Raw genomic sequence first — 14,544 nt, forward strand, 5'->3', positions numbered from 1 at the left:
CACTGTGCTGTTGTAGGAGCTGTAAATTTGATGAAGCTTAAATTACAAGCGGCCAGGACATTGCTTTGAAGTGACACTTCTGCAAAAGTTGGTGTTTTAGTGTTCTGCCCATATTCCATCTTATGTAATTACATATGACCTTTCTAAACTTCCTCTTTAGTTCAACAATGTATATTCTGCACTCCCTGTCCTGAACTCTTACTGCAAGAGTTGCTACATTCACCCTAGAAATGCATGTATTTCAGAGGTTAATGGAATGAGATTATATAGATATAGGACTTCATTCAGCCATGAATCACATCTGCTTTGTCCCGTGTTGGTGTCACCCGTTAGCAGAAAGTCTATCCAGCCTATTGTAGGGCACCAGGATTTGGCCATAAACAGCCCGAAAATAGAGGCACTGGTTATGGCCAAGTTGTCCTGGAGTATATGGTGACTCACCACATCTGCTGGGTAACCACTGCTGGCTTGATTCCTGTGGAGTCCAGATTACAATTCACAGGTGCCTTCAGGAAGCTGGAGGTGGAAACACTACCTACCCTTCTCTGACAGTGAATCCCTCTATCAGACCACAGCAGCCCCTTCAGTCCTGGGGGTGCAATTTGCATTCCCTGTGTCTTCAATGAATCAGGCTCATAGTATGTAATGCATTTGACACTTTGGGGGAAAGTCACTCTATAAATTGTTGCATATCTCATTGCCACTTCCTGGACTGTTCTGGCTATGTAAATTTGTTTGATATTAGAATAAGCTAGAGAACTTGTTCTTTTGTGATCCTGATTTCCTTGTTTCTTTTTTTTGCCTTGAAATTTGTCTCCTCCTTATCTGTCTATTATAGAAAATACTTAGAATTTTACTAATAGTTGTTTATTACTAACAGATTTTTTTCCCCTTTCAGGCCTTTTTTTTTTAAAGACACTTCACACTTTGCAATTTTTTTTTCATTTCTCAACTTACCCTCTTTTTAACACTTATTTGTCCTTTAATATTACCAGTCCTCCTTTTTACCTGATTTTTTTTTTTTTTTGTATTCCTCTGCAGTGCCCCAGGAGTTTTACTTGCTCTAATGGAAAAAGCTATTTCCACTTTTTAAATGGTCAGAAGAGAAGCTGAGGGAACTCCACCCTGGGACTGAACGTGATTGATAAGGGAATATTCCAATTAGAGTTTGGATAGTTGATGATAGTTTCGCATTTGGGCAGAAGTCATGAGAGGATGCGAAGACTGATACAGTGAGAAAACAAAATAATTTGAAAGAACAAATGGAAAACAAGTCTCTTGTAAAAGAAGCAGGAAAATAAGCACTGTAGTAGTGGGGAAAGAAGAAAGTCTAGAAAAGTAGGTTTAAGTTAGGTAAAGTAGCTTACAAATAAGTTTGGCTAGTACTAAATCAAGCAGTTAAATAGAAAAACAGCTTGAACAAATATATACTTTTCATAATGAGTAGGACAAGTAACTTGCCTGGAATCAATAGTCCCATAGCAAAATGGCAGCAAAGAGACTGCCATTAATAACACTTTTATCTGACCAGGATTTAGTTTACAGACGTTTGTTTGTTTGTCAAAAAACTGGACCTAATACTGTTTCCTGTGGCAAGCCTCTAGCCACCTCTGTCCTGATCTTTCATTTGTACAGCATCTCGCACAATGAGCACTCAATCAGGATTGGGGTCTCTGGGAACTATGCTATGGATATTATATTACAGTCTGTAGCCACTTTCTGACCAGCGTTATGAAGCCAGTTTTTATCTAATAGACTCCAATCCTTACTCTAATAGATAATCATAGTAAATAATCTATACTGCATCACTCACTGGTTGTAATCCCTGCCTCAAAGGAAGTTGGACTTCTGGGTTAGGGAAGATACTAGAAATGTTAATTGGAAAAAGACTATGAGGAATAACTTGGTTACCTAAAGAAACCTGATGTGGATTCACAAGAGGGTGATCATTCCTATCTTCAAGTGCAAAAGAATTCCTTGACCAAGTGACACAGTTGATCACCAGAACATTGGTCATAATTTATTTTGGATTTAAACAAATATTTTGATACAAACCACTCATTTACAATGTGTTAACCAAATACTAAGTTTGGCCCCCTGATCCTGCAATTGGATATACTGTATGTGGGTGGACTCTAACTTCAGAGGTTCACCCGCATGGATCTGATTCCAGGGCCAGAACCTTAGATATCAGAACTAAAATGGAACACACATTGGGATGGAAAGACTAGAAATCAGCATTGGGATCATGAATGAAAGAGCATACAATAAACTGGTAATAAAAACTGGAGCGAGAAACAGTCAATATAAAGGAAGAATTAAATGACTTGAGTAAACTAGCAACATATTCAGAATGTTGGTAACAATTCAATATCAACAAATATAGTAAATATAAGCTAAGGACAGGTAAAACAAAACAAGAATATTTTAAACAGCAGAAATTATTCAAGTACTATGTAACAAGTCACAACTGGAACATTATGTAAATTAGAGGTGACCTGTAAAGGGAGAAAAGCTGGACTTGTTCTCTTTTTTTGCTGCCTTATGATATATAGCAGTGGTTCTCCACCTTTCTAGACTATTATACCCCTTTCAGGAGTCTGATTTGTCTTGCATGCCCCCAAGTTATACCTCACTTAAAAACTACTTGCATACAAAATCAGACACAAAAATACAAAAGTGTCACAGCATACTATTTTTGAAAAGTTGCTTATTTTACCATATAAATACAAATCAACTGGAATATAAATATTGTACTTACATTTCAGAGTATAACATATAGAGCAGTAAAAACCAGTCATTGTATGAAATTTTAGTTTGTACTGACTTTGCTAATGCTTTTTATGTAGCCTGTTATAAAACTAGGCAAATATCTAGATGAACTGATGTACCGCCTGGAAGACCTCTGAGTACTCCCAGGAATATGTATATCTCTGGTTGAGAAACACTGATATACAGAATACCTAAATAGGTATGGCACTTTTCCTCTCTTGGCTTATGTCTTAAATTAGAAAATCAGGTCCTGTTCTAGGCTAGAAGAGTATACACTGTCTACACTACAAAAATATAGTTTGACAGAGGGTGTCAGCAACATGTGCTGACAAACTGTATCTGAACACTGTCTGTAAGTATAGACATACAAACTGCTCAACTCCATGTCTCATTTGTCAGCATTAGTGTGAATTTTTCTCCCAATTTCAACTCTCATTTCCAAGAATCTTGTGTTCAAAAGCTATAAAAATTATATACTCCAAATCATATTAACCAGCTAACTATATATTGGATGTATTGTTTAGCTTTCCAGCAACAGATTCAAGGATGAAATTCCAACAGAAAAAGCAAAACAAAAATAGAAATTCCAAAATGGAAAAGGTTTTTTTCTGCACTTAAGAAAAATGAATTGTGAAAAATGGCTTTGGGAGTTTAACTGCTTGTTGGTAAAACACTTAGGATAAAACTACAGAAGGAATTCTCAGCACGGTAACTGAGGACAGCTAAGACTGGACCTATTTCTGGAAATGTACATTGACAGGGAAGGTGGAGATGGGGAAAGATCAGGCTATTTATTCTGATTTAAGTTTCTCTCAATAAGTTTCCTGAGTAGAAACAGCTATAGAGGCTAAGCCTCCCAATAAGAAAGATGGCTAAGATCTGCAAGAAAATGATGTTGGGGCCCATTTAAAAAAAAAGACATAGCGTATGTCTACACTGCTGGAGACCAAACATCTTTGCTGCAATTTTCTAGCCCTGCAGCCTGAGCCAGTTGACACTGGCCAGCCATGGGTGTTTTACTGCAGCATAGACATACTCCATGTCTCAAGATTCTGACTAGGTTTCTGGACTTGCTATTAGCCTCCATTTTTCAGGCATTCTCTTGGTATGACCCAGGACCTTTAGAAACTAAATGCAGAGATTCTAGGTCACTGCAGTGTACACAGTGTATCCTCAGGGTAATTCTCTGTGGTTTACATTACATCAAAGCCTAGAACCAGAGAGGAGTTTGAGGCCTCCTTGGTGCCTTCTAGTCTGGTGTGTTCCCTCTAGGAAGAATTTAGATGGGGGTAGGGAGATGATGCATTGAGGTGTCCACCTTCCATGTCAAATACCTATGACTCCTAATATGTAATCAAGAGCTAAGCATTATTAACACACATGCCAGTATATCCTTATACAGTGCTTTACAGAGTAAAACACATTCCCTGAGTTCATAATCTATGGTTTCTTTAAAAAAAAAAAAAAAAAGCCTGTTATGTTGCATTGCAGTTGACATATCAGGAATGATACATGAACAGTCTCAGGAGTTCCTCTCAGGTAAGCAATGTTGACAAAGGATTTAGGCTTGAAAAGGCAGAACATAACCCAGTGCTTCTATATGCACTTGCCTGATTTAGTGGCTTCAGGGAGAACACTAAACATTTAACATTTTATCATGTGTAACATAACTTTCCATACAGATATTAAATCTTATTCAGAAGACACAGTTTTTAATGGACAGAAGCAACAGATCAGCAAGCTTCAAGTATCGCAGATGGACCTTTTTGGACTTAGATCTGAGATGTCAACCAGAAGTGCATTTGTCAGGAGATTCACAATTTGCAGTAGCAAACTCAAGATTTAAGGTATGCCTAGTGTGACTAATTCTGCTGTGAAATCTATCTTGGCTTTGAGTTAAAATATGAAATTCTGTTGTTTTAGAGAATCAGTAATGATGGGGGAATATATCTGTACGTTTTTAAGGGAAGCATGAGCAAGTGAAGCACAGATGAGTTTCCCACCATCATGGAGTTTGAATGCTACAACAAAGAGGAACTGTACACACAGGGGTTGTCTGCTTGGGCCCAGCCATTTTAAAGTGTGTGCTGCTGTTATGTTAGGAAGCTGCACTCTATTACATGAATCCGCTCCCGTCGTAACAAAGCCCTGCTGCATTTCAACTGCACTAACTACTTTGTGGGTTTTTTGGAAGGCGCTGCCTGCTGCCGCCGCCTCCTGGGAGCGGCTGTCACAAGCTGTGAGTGACAACGCGAACGAGGGAGATTTCAAACCCTGCTGCGGGAGGGCGGAAACGTCTCCCACGAACCACTCTCACGCCCCAGGCCCGCGGGGAAAGCAGCCGGCTGTAACCAGGCCCTGTACCGAGCGCGCAGCCCTAGTGCAGGCGGCAGCAGCTGGAGCTGCCTGCCCGGAGCGCTGGCTCCGAGGGTGCAAGGCCCTCAGGCGCCCCCCGCCCCGAGGGAACTCGGGGATCGCTGCCCGCAAGCTACCCCAGAAAAATCCCCCTGAGCGGCCTTAGGCGCCGCGCGCTGCCGGGGCCCGTGCGGGCTGAGGGCCCAGCCGCCGAAAGCTCTCCGAGGAGCCCGCTCATTGTTTCTCACACAAACCCAGGCAAACAGGAAGCCACCTCGGCATGCCCCCCTCCCTTGGCAGAAGAGCGACAGGCGGGGCGGCCAGTGAGAGTGTCGGTACTGGCGCAGCGCAGCCAATGGGAGCCTGCGAGAGGGGGTAGGCGGGAGTTCCGGACTGACAGGCGGGCGGGCGGTGGTGGTGTCGGCCGGGCCCCCTCTCCCGCTGCAAGCCCCACCTTTCGGCTTTCCCGCACCGTCAATCAAAATAGGAAAAAAAACCCGGAGTAGGCTCGGGCCGCCGCCACCGCTTCAGCCCGTGAGCACAATAAGCATGTCCCCGGCGGCAGCCGCCTAGCCCCAGCCGGCGGGGCCTGTGTGCGAGCCAGCCAGCCTGCCTCCCGCCCAGCCAGCCGCTCGCACTCACACCATGACCGGTACGTACGTACACAGCGAGCCGCCAGCGGGGCTCCCTGCCGCTCCTGGTCCGGCCCTGCGCTCCCCTCCGGCCCTGGCGCGTCTGCGTGTGAGCGAGGCGAGAGCGACACTGAGAGCAGCAGGAGGAGCAGGGGGAGGAGGGAGAAGAGGGGCAGGGGCAGCAGCGGGGAGGAGGAGGAGGAGGAGGAGGGCTCCGTGCGGGAGGGCGGGGGGAGCGCTGGGGTTAGGGGGGAAGGGAGGGGGTGATCTCTCCCGTCAGTGACTCTCCCCTCCCCCTCCCCGCTCGCCCGCAGCTCCCGAGAAGCCCGTGAAACAAGAGGAAATGGCTGCCTTAGACGTGGACAGCAGCAGCCACAGCGACTATCTCCAGCACGGCAACGGCGCCGCCTCGGCCTCCGCCGGGGCGGCCGCCCCCCAGGTAAGCGCAGGCCCGGCCGGGCCCCCTCCCTTCCCCCCGGGTGACACGTTGGGAGCGAGCGCGGGAGCCGGTGCCGCCGCTTCCTGTGTGCGAGTCTGAGGACGGGAGCCCGAGCCGCTGCCCCGCATTAACCGCCACCCACTTTCTCTCTTTGAACCCGCCCACTGTGGGTAGGACACTCAGCCGTCACCGCTCGCTCTCTTGGCGGCCACCTGCAGCAAGATCGGCCCGCCGTCGCCGGAGGAGGATGAGGCCGCCGCCGCCGCCGCTCACTCTGCCGGAGCGGTGAGTGCCCGCCCCGCCGCGCTCGCACGGCCTGCCGGGGGGAGAGACCGCGCAGCCAGCCCGCCCGCCTGGGGGGAGGGACGGGACACACGGCACTGCCCGCCCGGGGGAGGGACGATGGCAGGGCCGACCTGCCAAGCGAGGGGTCCCCAGGCTCCGCTGCCTCTCCCGGAGGAGCTGGACTCCCTGGGGGAGGCGGGAGGGTAACTACCCCGCCTCGCCTCTGACAGCTGCGCGTTCTCTTACTTTAAACGGGGGGAGGCGGGAAATCCAACCCCTACCCCTGAGAGCAGCACAATCCCGCCCTCTCCTCCTCACAAAACAGAGGAATCTCCCCTACACCTGATCACAGCCAATTCCTTCTGGAGCTGTCAGCTTGGAACCCTTCAGCGAACAATACCACAAAATGAAGGCTGGCTGAAAGGGAGGATGCAGTTTCAGACTAAAATGGCTGTGTAGAAATGATCAGAGCATTGGAAACTAGCTGCCTCTAGGAACAGTCTCCTAGGTGCAGTTGTTATGCACTCTGAATTATAGACCAAGTTTCTACTCTTATCTCTGTGGTGCTACTTGTTCTGAAAAGAGTCTTGATGACCTTGGAACCCCAAATGTTGAGCTGGATCTGGTTGTAGACTAGAAAGGTATCCCCATAACACCTTCTGCTGTTTAACCATCTAAATAGCAGGATGCTGGTGGAGACTTCATAGGGGTTTTTTTGTTTGTTTTTGTTTTTTAAATTGGTCAAATCAGATTAGTGAATTGAGTGTCTTTTGATTAAGTTTTCTGATTTTTTTATGTATAGTAAGAAATATCTGCTTCAGAAGTTGTACATTCTAAATTGACATGACATCTATTACCATAGGTAAGGAGAGTTACTCAGGACTGGCATTGATGTAACATAAATATTAGTGTGTTAAAGTACATCATTCTAGTTAGTAGGGAATCATACACACTAGATGAGTAAATGGGTTTGCTAGGCTTTTAAAAGGCTTGGTTCCAATACATTAATGCTATCAAAATTTTATTAAATTATCTAAACATTAACGAGTTATTTTCTAATAGTTTGGTGTTTTCATGTATACATTTCAAAAGCCTGTAAACATTATTTCCATTTTAAACAAGGAGAAACTGAGTCACAGCAGTCCCCAAGGTCACACATGTAGGTCTTCTGCAGGTCCCCAAGTAGGTCAATGGCTGAACTAGGAATAGATCAAAATTCTCCTAGTCCTTTGGCCTGTTCACTCCTAAATGGTTGTCTCCATCTTAATAGCCTCTTTCAACTATAAATTAGTTTGCAGCATGATCTATTATACAGGACTTGATTTTTAAAGGTTTTTAGGTTGCTAAGTATCCTTAAAAATCTGATTGGTAGTTTCAAATGTATACAGTGCTTTGCAATAGAACTGCCATAAAGATACATATTGGAAATACGATGGTGCTAATACAGCTCTTCTCCATGTGTATATTTTAACGAGTCTGTCACTACCTCTTTGGAGAGGGGACATTTTGGGAGATGGGGTGGTATTTGTACAGTGCTTAGCACAAACAAACCTGATTGCTCATCGGGACCTTCGGTGTACTTTCACAGTGGTCTTTAGCTATTTCCCTTTTTATGTGCATTTTTTAATTTTTCTTTTTCTAGTAGATAGCTTTCCTGGGCAAGATCCACCAATTTACGAGAGACTAAAGCCTTGATCTGAAACACAAAATGTGCACACTTGAAGTATTTTCCAAGTTTGCAGACAGACCATCCCATCATTTGGCACCAAAGTTTTCAATTTAGGAGAGATGGGGAAAGGAGCTGAGTTCGATTTCTACTTCTTTTTGGATGACCAAATAGTAGCAGAGGCCATAGTTATTGCTTTTTCTTAATGTGCATCTGGTCAGGAGTTTGTGATCATTACCTAAGTTTTACTACTGGCATTTATGCTGCCTTCATCTCTAGATTGAACTTATGCAATGGGTTCTGTATGGGACTACACCATAAATCCATTCAAAAGCTGAATCAAATGTAGAATGAGGCAGCTCACTTGTTAAGTGGAGTATTTCACCATGTGCATATCACACCAGCGCTTTCTGATCTACCTGTTGGTTTCTGGATTTGGGTTTTTGACATAGAAAGTCCTGAATAGTCTTGAGACTTGGTTACCCAAAAATCTTTCACCCCATGCCATACAGGGGCAACTGTGGTTAGCTGAGACGCTTGAGTTGGAACCCTTCCATATGATAGCTGCCTGCAAGGTCTACAAGGGCCTTTTTTTTTCGGGGTGGGGTGGGGGGGAGTTAAATGTTTCTCTATCTGGTACAAAACAGCTCAGATTTTTTGGCCTTCCTGGCACACTGCAAAGGCGGTCTTCCCTTTCTTGGGAATGTTAGGTGTGGGAAACCTTGATGTAGTTCCTGACATTACTTTACACACTTGTTTAACTTTAAGCATCTAAATAGTCCCAGTGAAGTCACTGTACTACGTGGAGCTTGAAGTTGAGCATGTGCTTGAGTGTTGGCAGGGGTATTGCCTTAGTTTAACAATCGTTTTTGTTGAACTATAGTTTTATAGTATAATGGTTTGTTTTTCTACAGTGGTTTTGATATTTTTTATTTGATGGCAAGAGTGCATAGAGCCCTGAATAGTTTCTTTAGCTTTGTTGTTGGGATTTAAATAAACATCAGTAGAGAAATTAGGGGGTTAGGGAAGGTGAGAAGAAAGGAAAAATAAAGTTGGGGTGGAGAGAGAAGGAAAAGAAGAAACTGATGCTTGGACTCGGAAAGAGATACAATAAATCCTTGTGTCAACTAGAAGAGTTGCACACGTAACAAAATCGGTTTTAAATCTTATCTAGTTAAACCAATGCAAACCCCTCATGTAGACACATTTTAACTATTAACCTTCAGGCAAAGTTAAAACTGGTTTGTGTGTGTATACGTTAGGAGTTTGCACTGGTTTAACTAGATAAGTCAATTTTAAGTCTGGTTGCACTGGTGCAACTCTTGTAGCATAAATAATGAACATAAGAATGGGCATAGTGGGTCAGACCAATGGTCTGTCTAGCCCAGTATCCTATCTTGACACTGGCCAATGTCATGTGCTTCAGAGGGAGTGAACAGAACAGGCAATCATTGAGTGATCCATCCCCTGTCATCCACTTCCAGCTTCTGGCAAACAAAAGGGACACATCCCTGCCCATCCTGGCTAGTAGCCATTGATGGACCTATCCTTCATGAATGTATCTACTTCTGTTTTGAACCCTGTTCCAATTTTGGCCTTCACAACATCCCCGACAAAGAGTCCCACAGGTTGACACTGTGTTAGATCAGGGGTCTCAATCTTTTTTTTTCTGAACCTCCTCAGTATGCTATAAAAACTTGATGGCCCAGCTCTGCCACAACAACTGTTTTTCTGCATATAAAAGCCAGGGCTGGCATTAGGCGGTAGCAAGGAGGGCAACTGCCCAGGGCCCCATGCCAAGGAAGCATTGTGAACCTAAGTTGCTCAGGCTTTGGCTTCAGCACTGGGTGGTGGGCTCAAGGTCCTGGGCTGCAGTCCCATGCAGTGGGGCTTCAGCTTTCTGCCCTGAGCCCTAGTGAGCCTACTGCTTGGTGGACCCACTGAAACTTACTTGCATCCCCTGCCAGGGGTCCACAGGCCCCTGGTTGAGAATCATTGCGTTAGATGATAGTGGAGGGAAAGGAAGCCAGGAAGGTATGGAGGACTGGGCAAATGGCATTTGGCCAGTAAATTGAATCTCTGTAGTTGGACCAATATTAGTTGATAAAGAGTCTAAACTTGGCAAATATTGGTCAGTTGTTTGTATGTTCATTCAAGCCTAAGGTACACTTCAAAAAAGTATCAGTAGAAAGTTGACAATGGTAAAACAATATGAATCATATTGAATGTATTCTGTCAAATTGGAGGGAAACATGCCTTTTAGTGGGGTCTAGTGGCATGGGCTAATATCTTGAGCTGGTTGCTGTTGGGTAAACTTTTCAATTCCTGGTTATTTTTAGGCATTTCTGTTAATTATCAAACATATCAGTGCATCTTAAATTAACTCTCCTTGCGCCAGTGAGGTAGAAGAGCATTAACATTCCCATTTTACAGATGGGGAATCTGAGGCATAGAGATTTTCTCTCTTTGGCCTTGTCTACACTAGAAAAATCAATTAGTGGTATGCTTTCCCCCATGAAATGAGTGTGTCCGCACTACCCACTATAAATGTCATAAGGTTTGTCCCTGTGTCTGCATTAGAGCTGCCTTACACTGATTTCCAGTGAGGAGGCTGTCATTTTTGTGCACCTCAAATGACGAACAGGTTTGCCAACTTAAAATCCCCCTATGCTTCCTTGCCATATCCCATCCACCCAACTGCAACTCCTGTAAAATGTGCATTTGGCCTCCTGCCCAAGAAATGCCTCCTGCGCATGTCTGGAGGAGGATTTTTAGAAAGGCGTGGGTAATATGGGAATTAAGGCAATATGCTAGGAGGCAAAGTGGGTACTCAGCTGGGGGAAATAAAATGCTGGCTGGCTGAGAGATTTGTCAGTTCTGACAATGGTCAAATGGTGGGAGCTCTGAGAGTTGACTGCCCCATAATTGCATTTGCTGCACTGATTCAAGTTATACTAGTTCTTCCTTCTACGAACTTTCGAGGTAAGTTACACTGATGCTTCCCAGCAATGCTTTTCCATGTGTTAAAGGGTGAAAAGTTGGTGTAACTTCTGTGATGTAGACAAGGCCTCTGTTTTACATTCCTTTGACAAAGTGGGGTGACAGTTTCCTCATGAAAAACAGTAGACTGACTAGGTTAAAGTTACTATGGCATAGGTTGATCTATAGAACTAGCCATCAGTGCTTTATGCCATCTGAAAACCTAGATGCGTTAAATTCTAACTGAAATGACATGTTTAAAATCATGTTAGAATGAATTCGGGAAAGAGGACTGGTGGGAGAGAAAATCAAAATAGTGTTTGAAATGAGAGGATTTTAAGGTTCTGTATTTTGCAGCCTAACAAGAAATGTGTGCTTTATACCACTGGAAAAGTGAAAGTTGCTCTTTTACAATTCTATAAATAATTCACTTCTCTCCCAGATGGTGTACAAGAAATCAGATATTAAAATGCTCATTGGTTCCTTGTTCTTGGTGTTTTCTTGGTACTTGCTCAGAACTAAGTATAGCAGTCCTGGAGCTTCAGCTAGTGTAACTTTCATTCCCTTTCTTTTAAAGGTGACCTGCCAAAGACTAAGTCTTGTTGCTTCTTTTGATTTTTAAGATGCTTACAGAAGGTTTGAAAGATTTTCTGTTTTTTATTAAATATATAAACATCAAGAGCATAAAGACAGGTCTCTCGCAGTATTGAAGCACTAGTGGGGAGGTGCGAGATGTGTATGTGAGTTCTTCATACCTGAAATGAAGAGTTAATGCTTTTGAATCTTTTTAACAAAAAAAATGAATTCAAAAGGATTCTGCTGTCAACCTTACACCGTCTATTGTAGGGGTTAGGTTGACGTAACTATGTCACACTAGAGGTGAAATTTTTCACAGCCCTGATTTAACATAGCTAGGTAAGTTTTAGGTGGAGACCAGGCCTTAGCTTAAATGGACTTCAGTGTCTAGTGTTTGAATAAATAAACATTAATAAGCCTCCTAGCCTGCCCTATATCTCAAAGAAACAAACAACTCTGCCTTTTTTTTTATCTCTACAGATGACCTTTAAAGGAGATTGTCCACTAGAATTACGTCTTCTTAAACATAGTGTATAAAATTGGAATTTCCTTCTTAAAAATAAATAAATTTCAAACATCAGAGGAGTAACCGTGTTAGTTTGGATCTGCATGCATCTGACGAAGTGGGTATTCATCCACGAAAGCTCATGCTCCAAAACGTCTGTTAGTCTATAAGGTGCCACAGGATTCTTTGCTGCTTTTATAAATTTCAAACAATTCAAGCTGGAATTTTTCCTTTTAAAATCTTAAACTGGATACACCACTCACTTGTTTCAGTGCACTTTATGGGGAAAAATGAGCATTAGGATGAGTTAAGTGACCCTTCTTGGTCATTTATATATGATTTTAAACATTTAGGGTATTATCTTGATTGATTTTCCTTATCCTCATTTTCCTGCCCAGACAGTTACAATGCTGCAGGGAGCAGGGCCAGTGGGGGCAAAAGTGGCTGTGTGAAGAAGCTGCAGCAGAAGACTGGCCTTGCTGGGGTGGGGGCTGCAGCAGAGAAAGGATCTCCCATCCAAGGAGAGACTCCATAGCTTTAATGAGGAATGCTTCTCTGGGCAGCCCACATAAGGGACTGGATTGGAGATGTATAGGGTAGGGAGAGGAGATTACCACCTGAGATCTCAGAGCAGTTAAGGGGATAAGGGTGAAACACGTCACCCCTTCCACCACACAGAACTGCCCAAGACAGTTGGGAGAGTCTAGAATCAGCATATGATGCTTGTTTTCCCTCCTCCACTGGAAGCTGGAGCAACCTTGGAATTCGGAGGGAAAACAGTGTTGGTTACTGGCCCTGAGTGCTCTGCTTCTGCTGCCACCGCTTTGCTGAGATCTGCAAGTGGCCCCACTGCGCTACACCTCGCACTCTGTCAAAGGGCCACTGATAATGTAGTGCAGTGGTTCTCAAACTTCATTGAATTGTGACTACCTTCTGACAACAAAAATTACTACATGACCCCAGGAGGGGGGAACGAAGGCGGAGCCCTGTCACCCCAGATGAGGGGGGAGGGCAAAGCTGAAGCCCAAGGGCTTCTGCCCTGGGCAGGAGACATGTAACCTTAGCCCTGGGTGGTGGGATTTGGGTTTGAGCTTCAGCACTGGGCGGTGGGGCTTGGGCTTCAGAGTTGCTGGGGCCCAGGACCAACACCAGCCTTGGTGACGCCATTAAAATGGGGTTGTGATTCACTTTGGGGCCCCAAACCACAGTTTGAGAACCCCTGGTGTAGTGGGACGGCTTTTGGACAGAGCTTCCAGCAGAGTGCTCAGGGCCATGCTTGCTACCTATCCCCACTATGTTTGCTGAAGTTCATGCATGTGTGCACCCCTGTTATTGTAGCTTTCATATGGGAGGGAGGGTGTTATTCCATCAGCCCTTCCCCCACAATTGTGCTAGGTTACCTCTTGGGGATAAGCAGCAGAGAATCCTGTGACACCTTATAGACTAACAGACGTTTTGGATCATGAGCTTTCGTGGGTGAATACCCACTTCATCAGATAGGGGATAGATGGTCCTCCTCTAAACTTGCGCACCCCCCCCTATACGATTAAACGGCTTCCTTAAATCGATTTGGAACTCCTCCCAAACGTAAGATAGCGCTAAAAATTCGATAGTGATAACTCAATTAGGGTCGTGTGGCGGAAATCGAGTTATTGCCTCCGGCGCCATCCCAGAGTGCAGCACTGACCGCTCTGGACAGCAATCTGAACTCGGATGCAGCGGGCAGGTAAACAGGAAAAGCCACGCAAACTTTGAATTACATTTCCTGCTTGCCCACGCTGGAGCTCTGATCAGCACGGCTGGCGATGCAGTCTGAAATCGAAAAAGAGCTCCAGCATAACCGTACGGGAAACTAGTCTGATCGCTGAGGGAGACCATCTGTTGTAACTCCACCTTACAGAAAACAATGCCAAAGCGTTACGAATAAAAAAACACCAGATACACAGCGCTGCGTGACAAGCGTAACGGGAAGCCAGAGACTCAAAATGGACGCTCGAAAGGGAGGGAGGGGACTGAGGATCCAGCTATCCACAGTCCACAGCGTCTCTGAAAATTATTTGCTTCTTGGCTGAGCTCAATGTCTTGATCAAACACAGTATCTGCGGTTCAGGAAAGCTCTCATTATTCCCCCCCACCACCACGTAAAAAAAAAAAGGAAAGATTGCTGTGCTATGCATTTGCTCAATGCACTCCCAAAAGGCGCCAAAGGTTGTTGCTCTGCCTTCACAAGGGAGGGTGAGGCTGTACCCAGCACCACCGGGGCAATGTTTCTGTCCCATCACCACGGGGTGCTGCTCAACCAGGGAAGGGAACATGGGAACGCTGAGGAACAAGC

The 14,544-nt window shown here is 44.7% G+C and overlaps 1 protein-coding gene and 1 long non-coding RNA gene across 2 annotated transcripts in view; one reads left to right on the forward strand and one right to left on the reverse strand.

The window, feature by feature from the left end:
- LOC142047401 (uncharacterized) overlaps window positions 1-6,067 on the reverse strand; it is a 48,858-nt gene extending 42,791 nt beyond the window's left edge. The window contains exon 1 of the long non-coding RNA XR_012656643.1: window positions 5,792-6,067. This is a non-coding gene — a long non-coding RNA (uncharacterized LOC142047401). The remainder of the gene's footprint in view (window positions 1-5,791) is intronic.
- The window catches only part of SP3 (Sp3 transcription factor), a 32,573-nt gene continuing 23,349 nt past the window's right edge, over window positions 5,321-14,544 (forward strand). The window contains exons 1-3 of the mRNA XM_032784571.2: window positions 5,321-5,779; window positions 6,074-6,198; window positions 6,373-6,483. Coding sequence (XP_032640462.1) covers window positions 5,773-5,779; window positions 6,074-6,198; window positions 6,373-6,483 — 243 coding nt within the window. The 5' untranslated portion in view covers window positions 5,321-5,772. The remainder of the gene's footprint in view (window positions 5,780-6,073; window positions 6,199-6,372; window positions 6,484-14,544) is intronic.

The sequence above is a fragment of the Chelonoidis abingdonii genome, chromosome 10, assembly GCF_003597395.2.
Source record: "Chelonoidis abingdonii isolate Lonesome George chromosome 10, CheloAbing_2.0, whole genome shotgun sequence".
NCBI classification, from domain to species: Eukaryota; Metazoa; Chordata; order Testudines; family Testudinidae; genus Chelonoidis; species Chelonoidis abingdonii.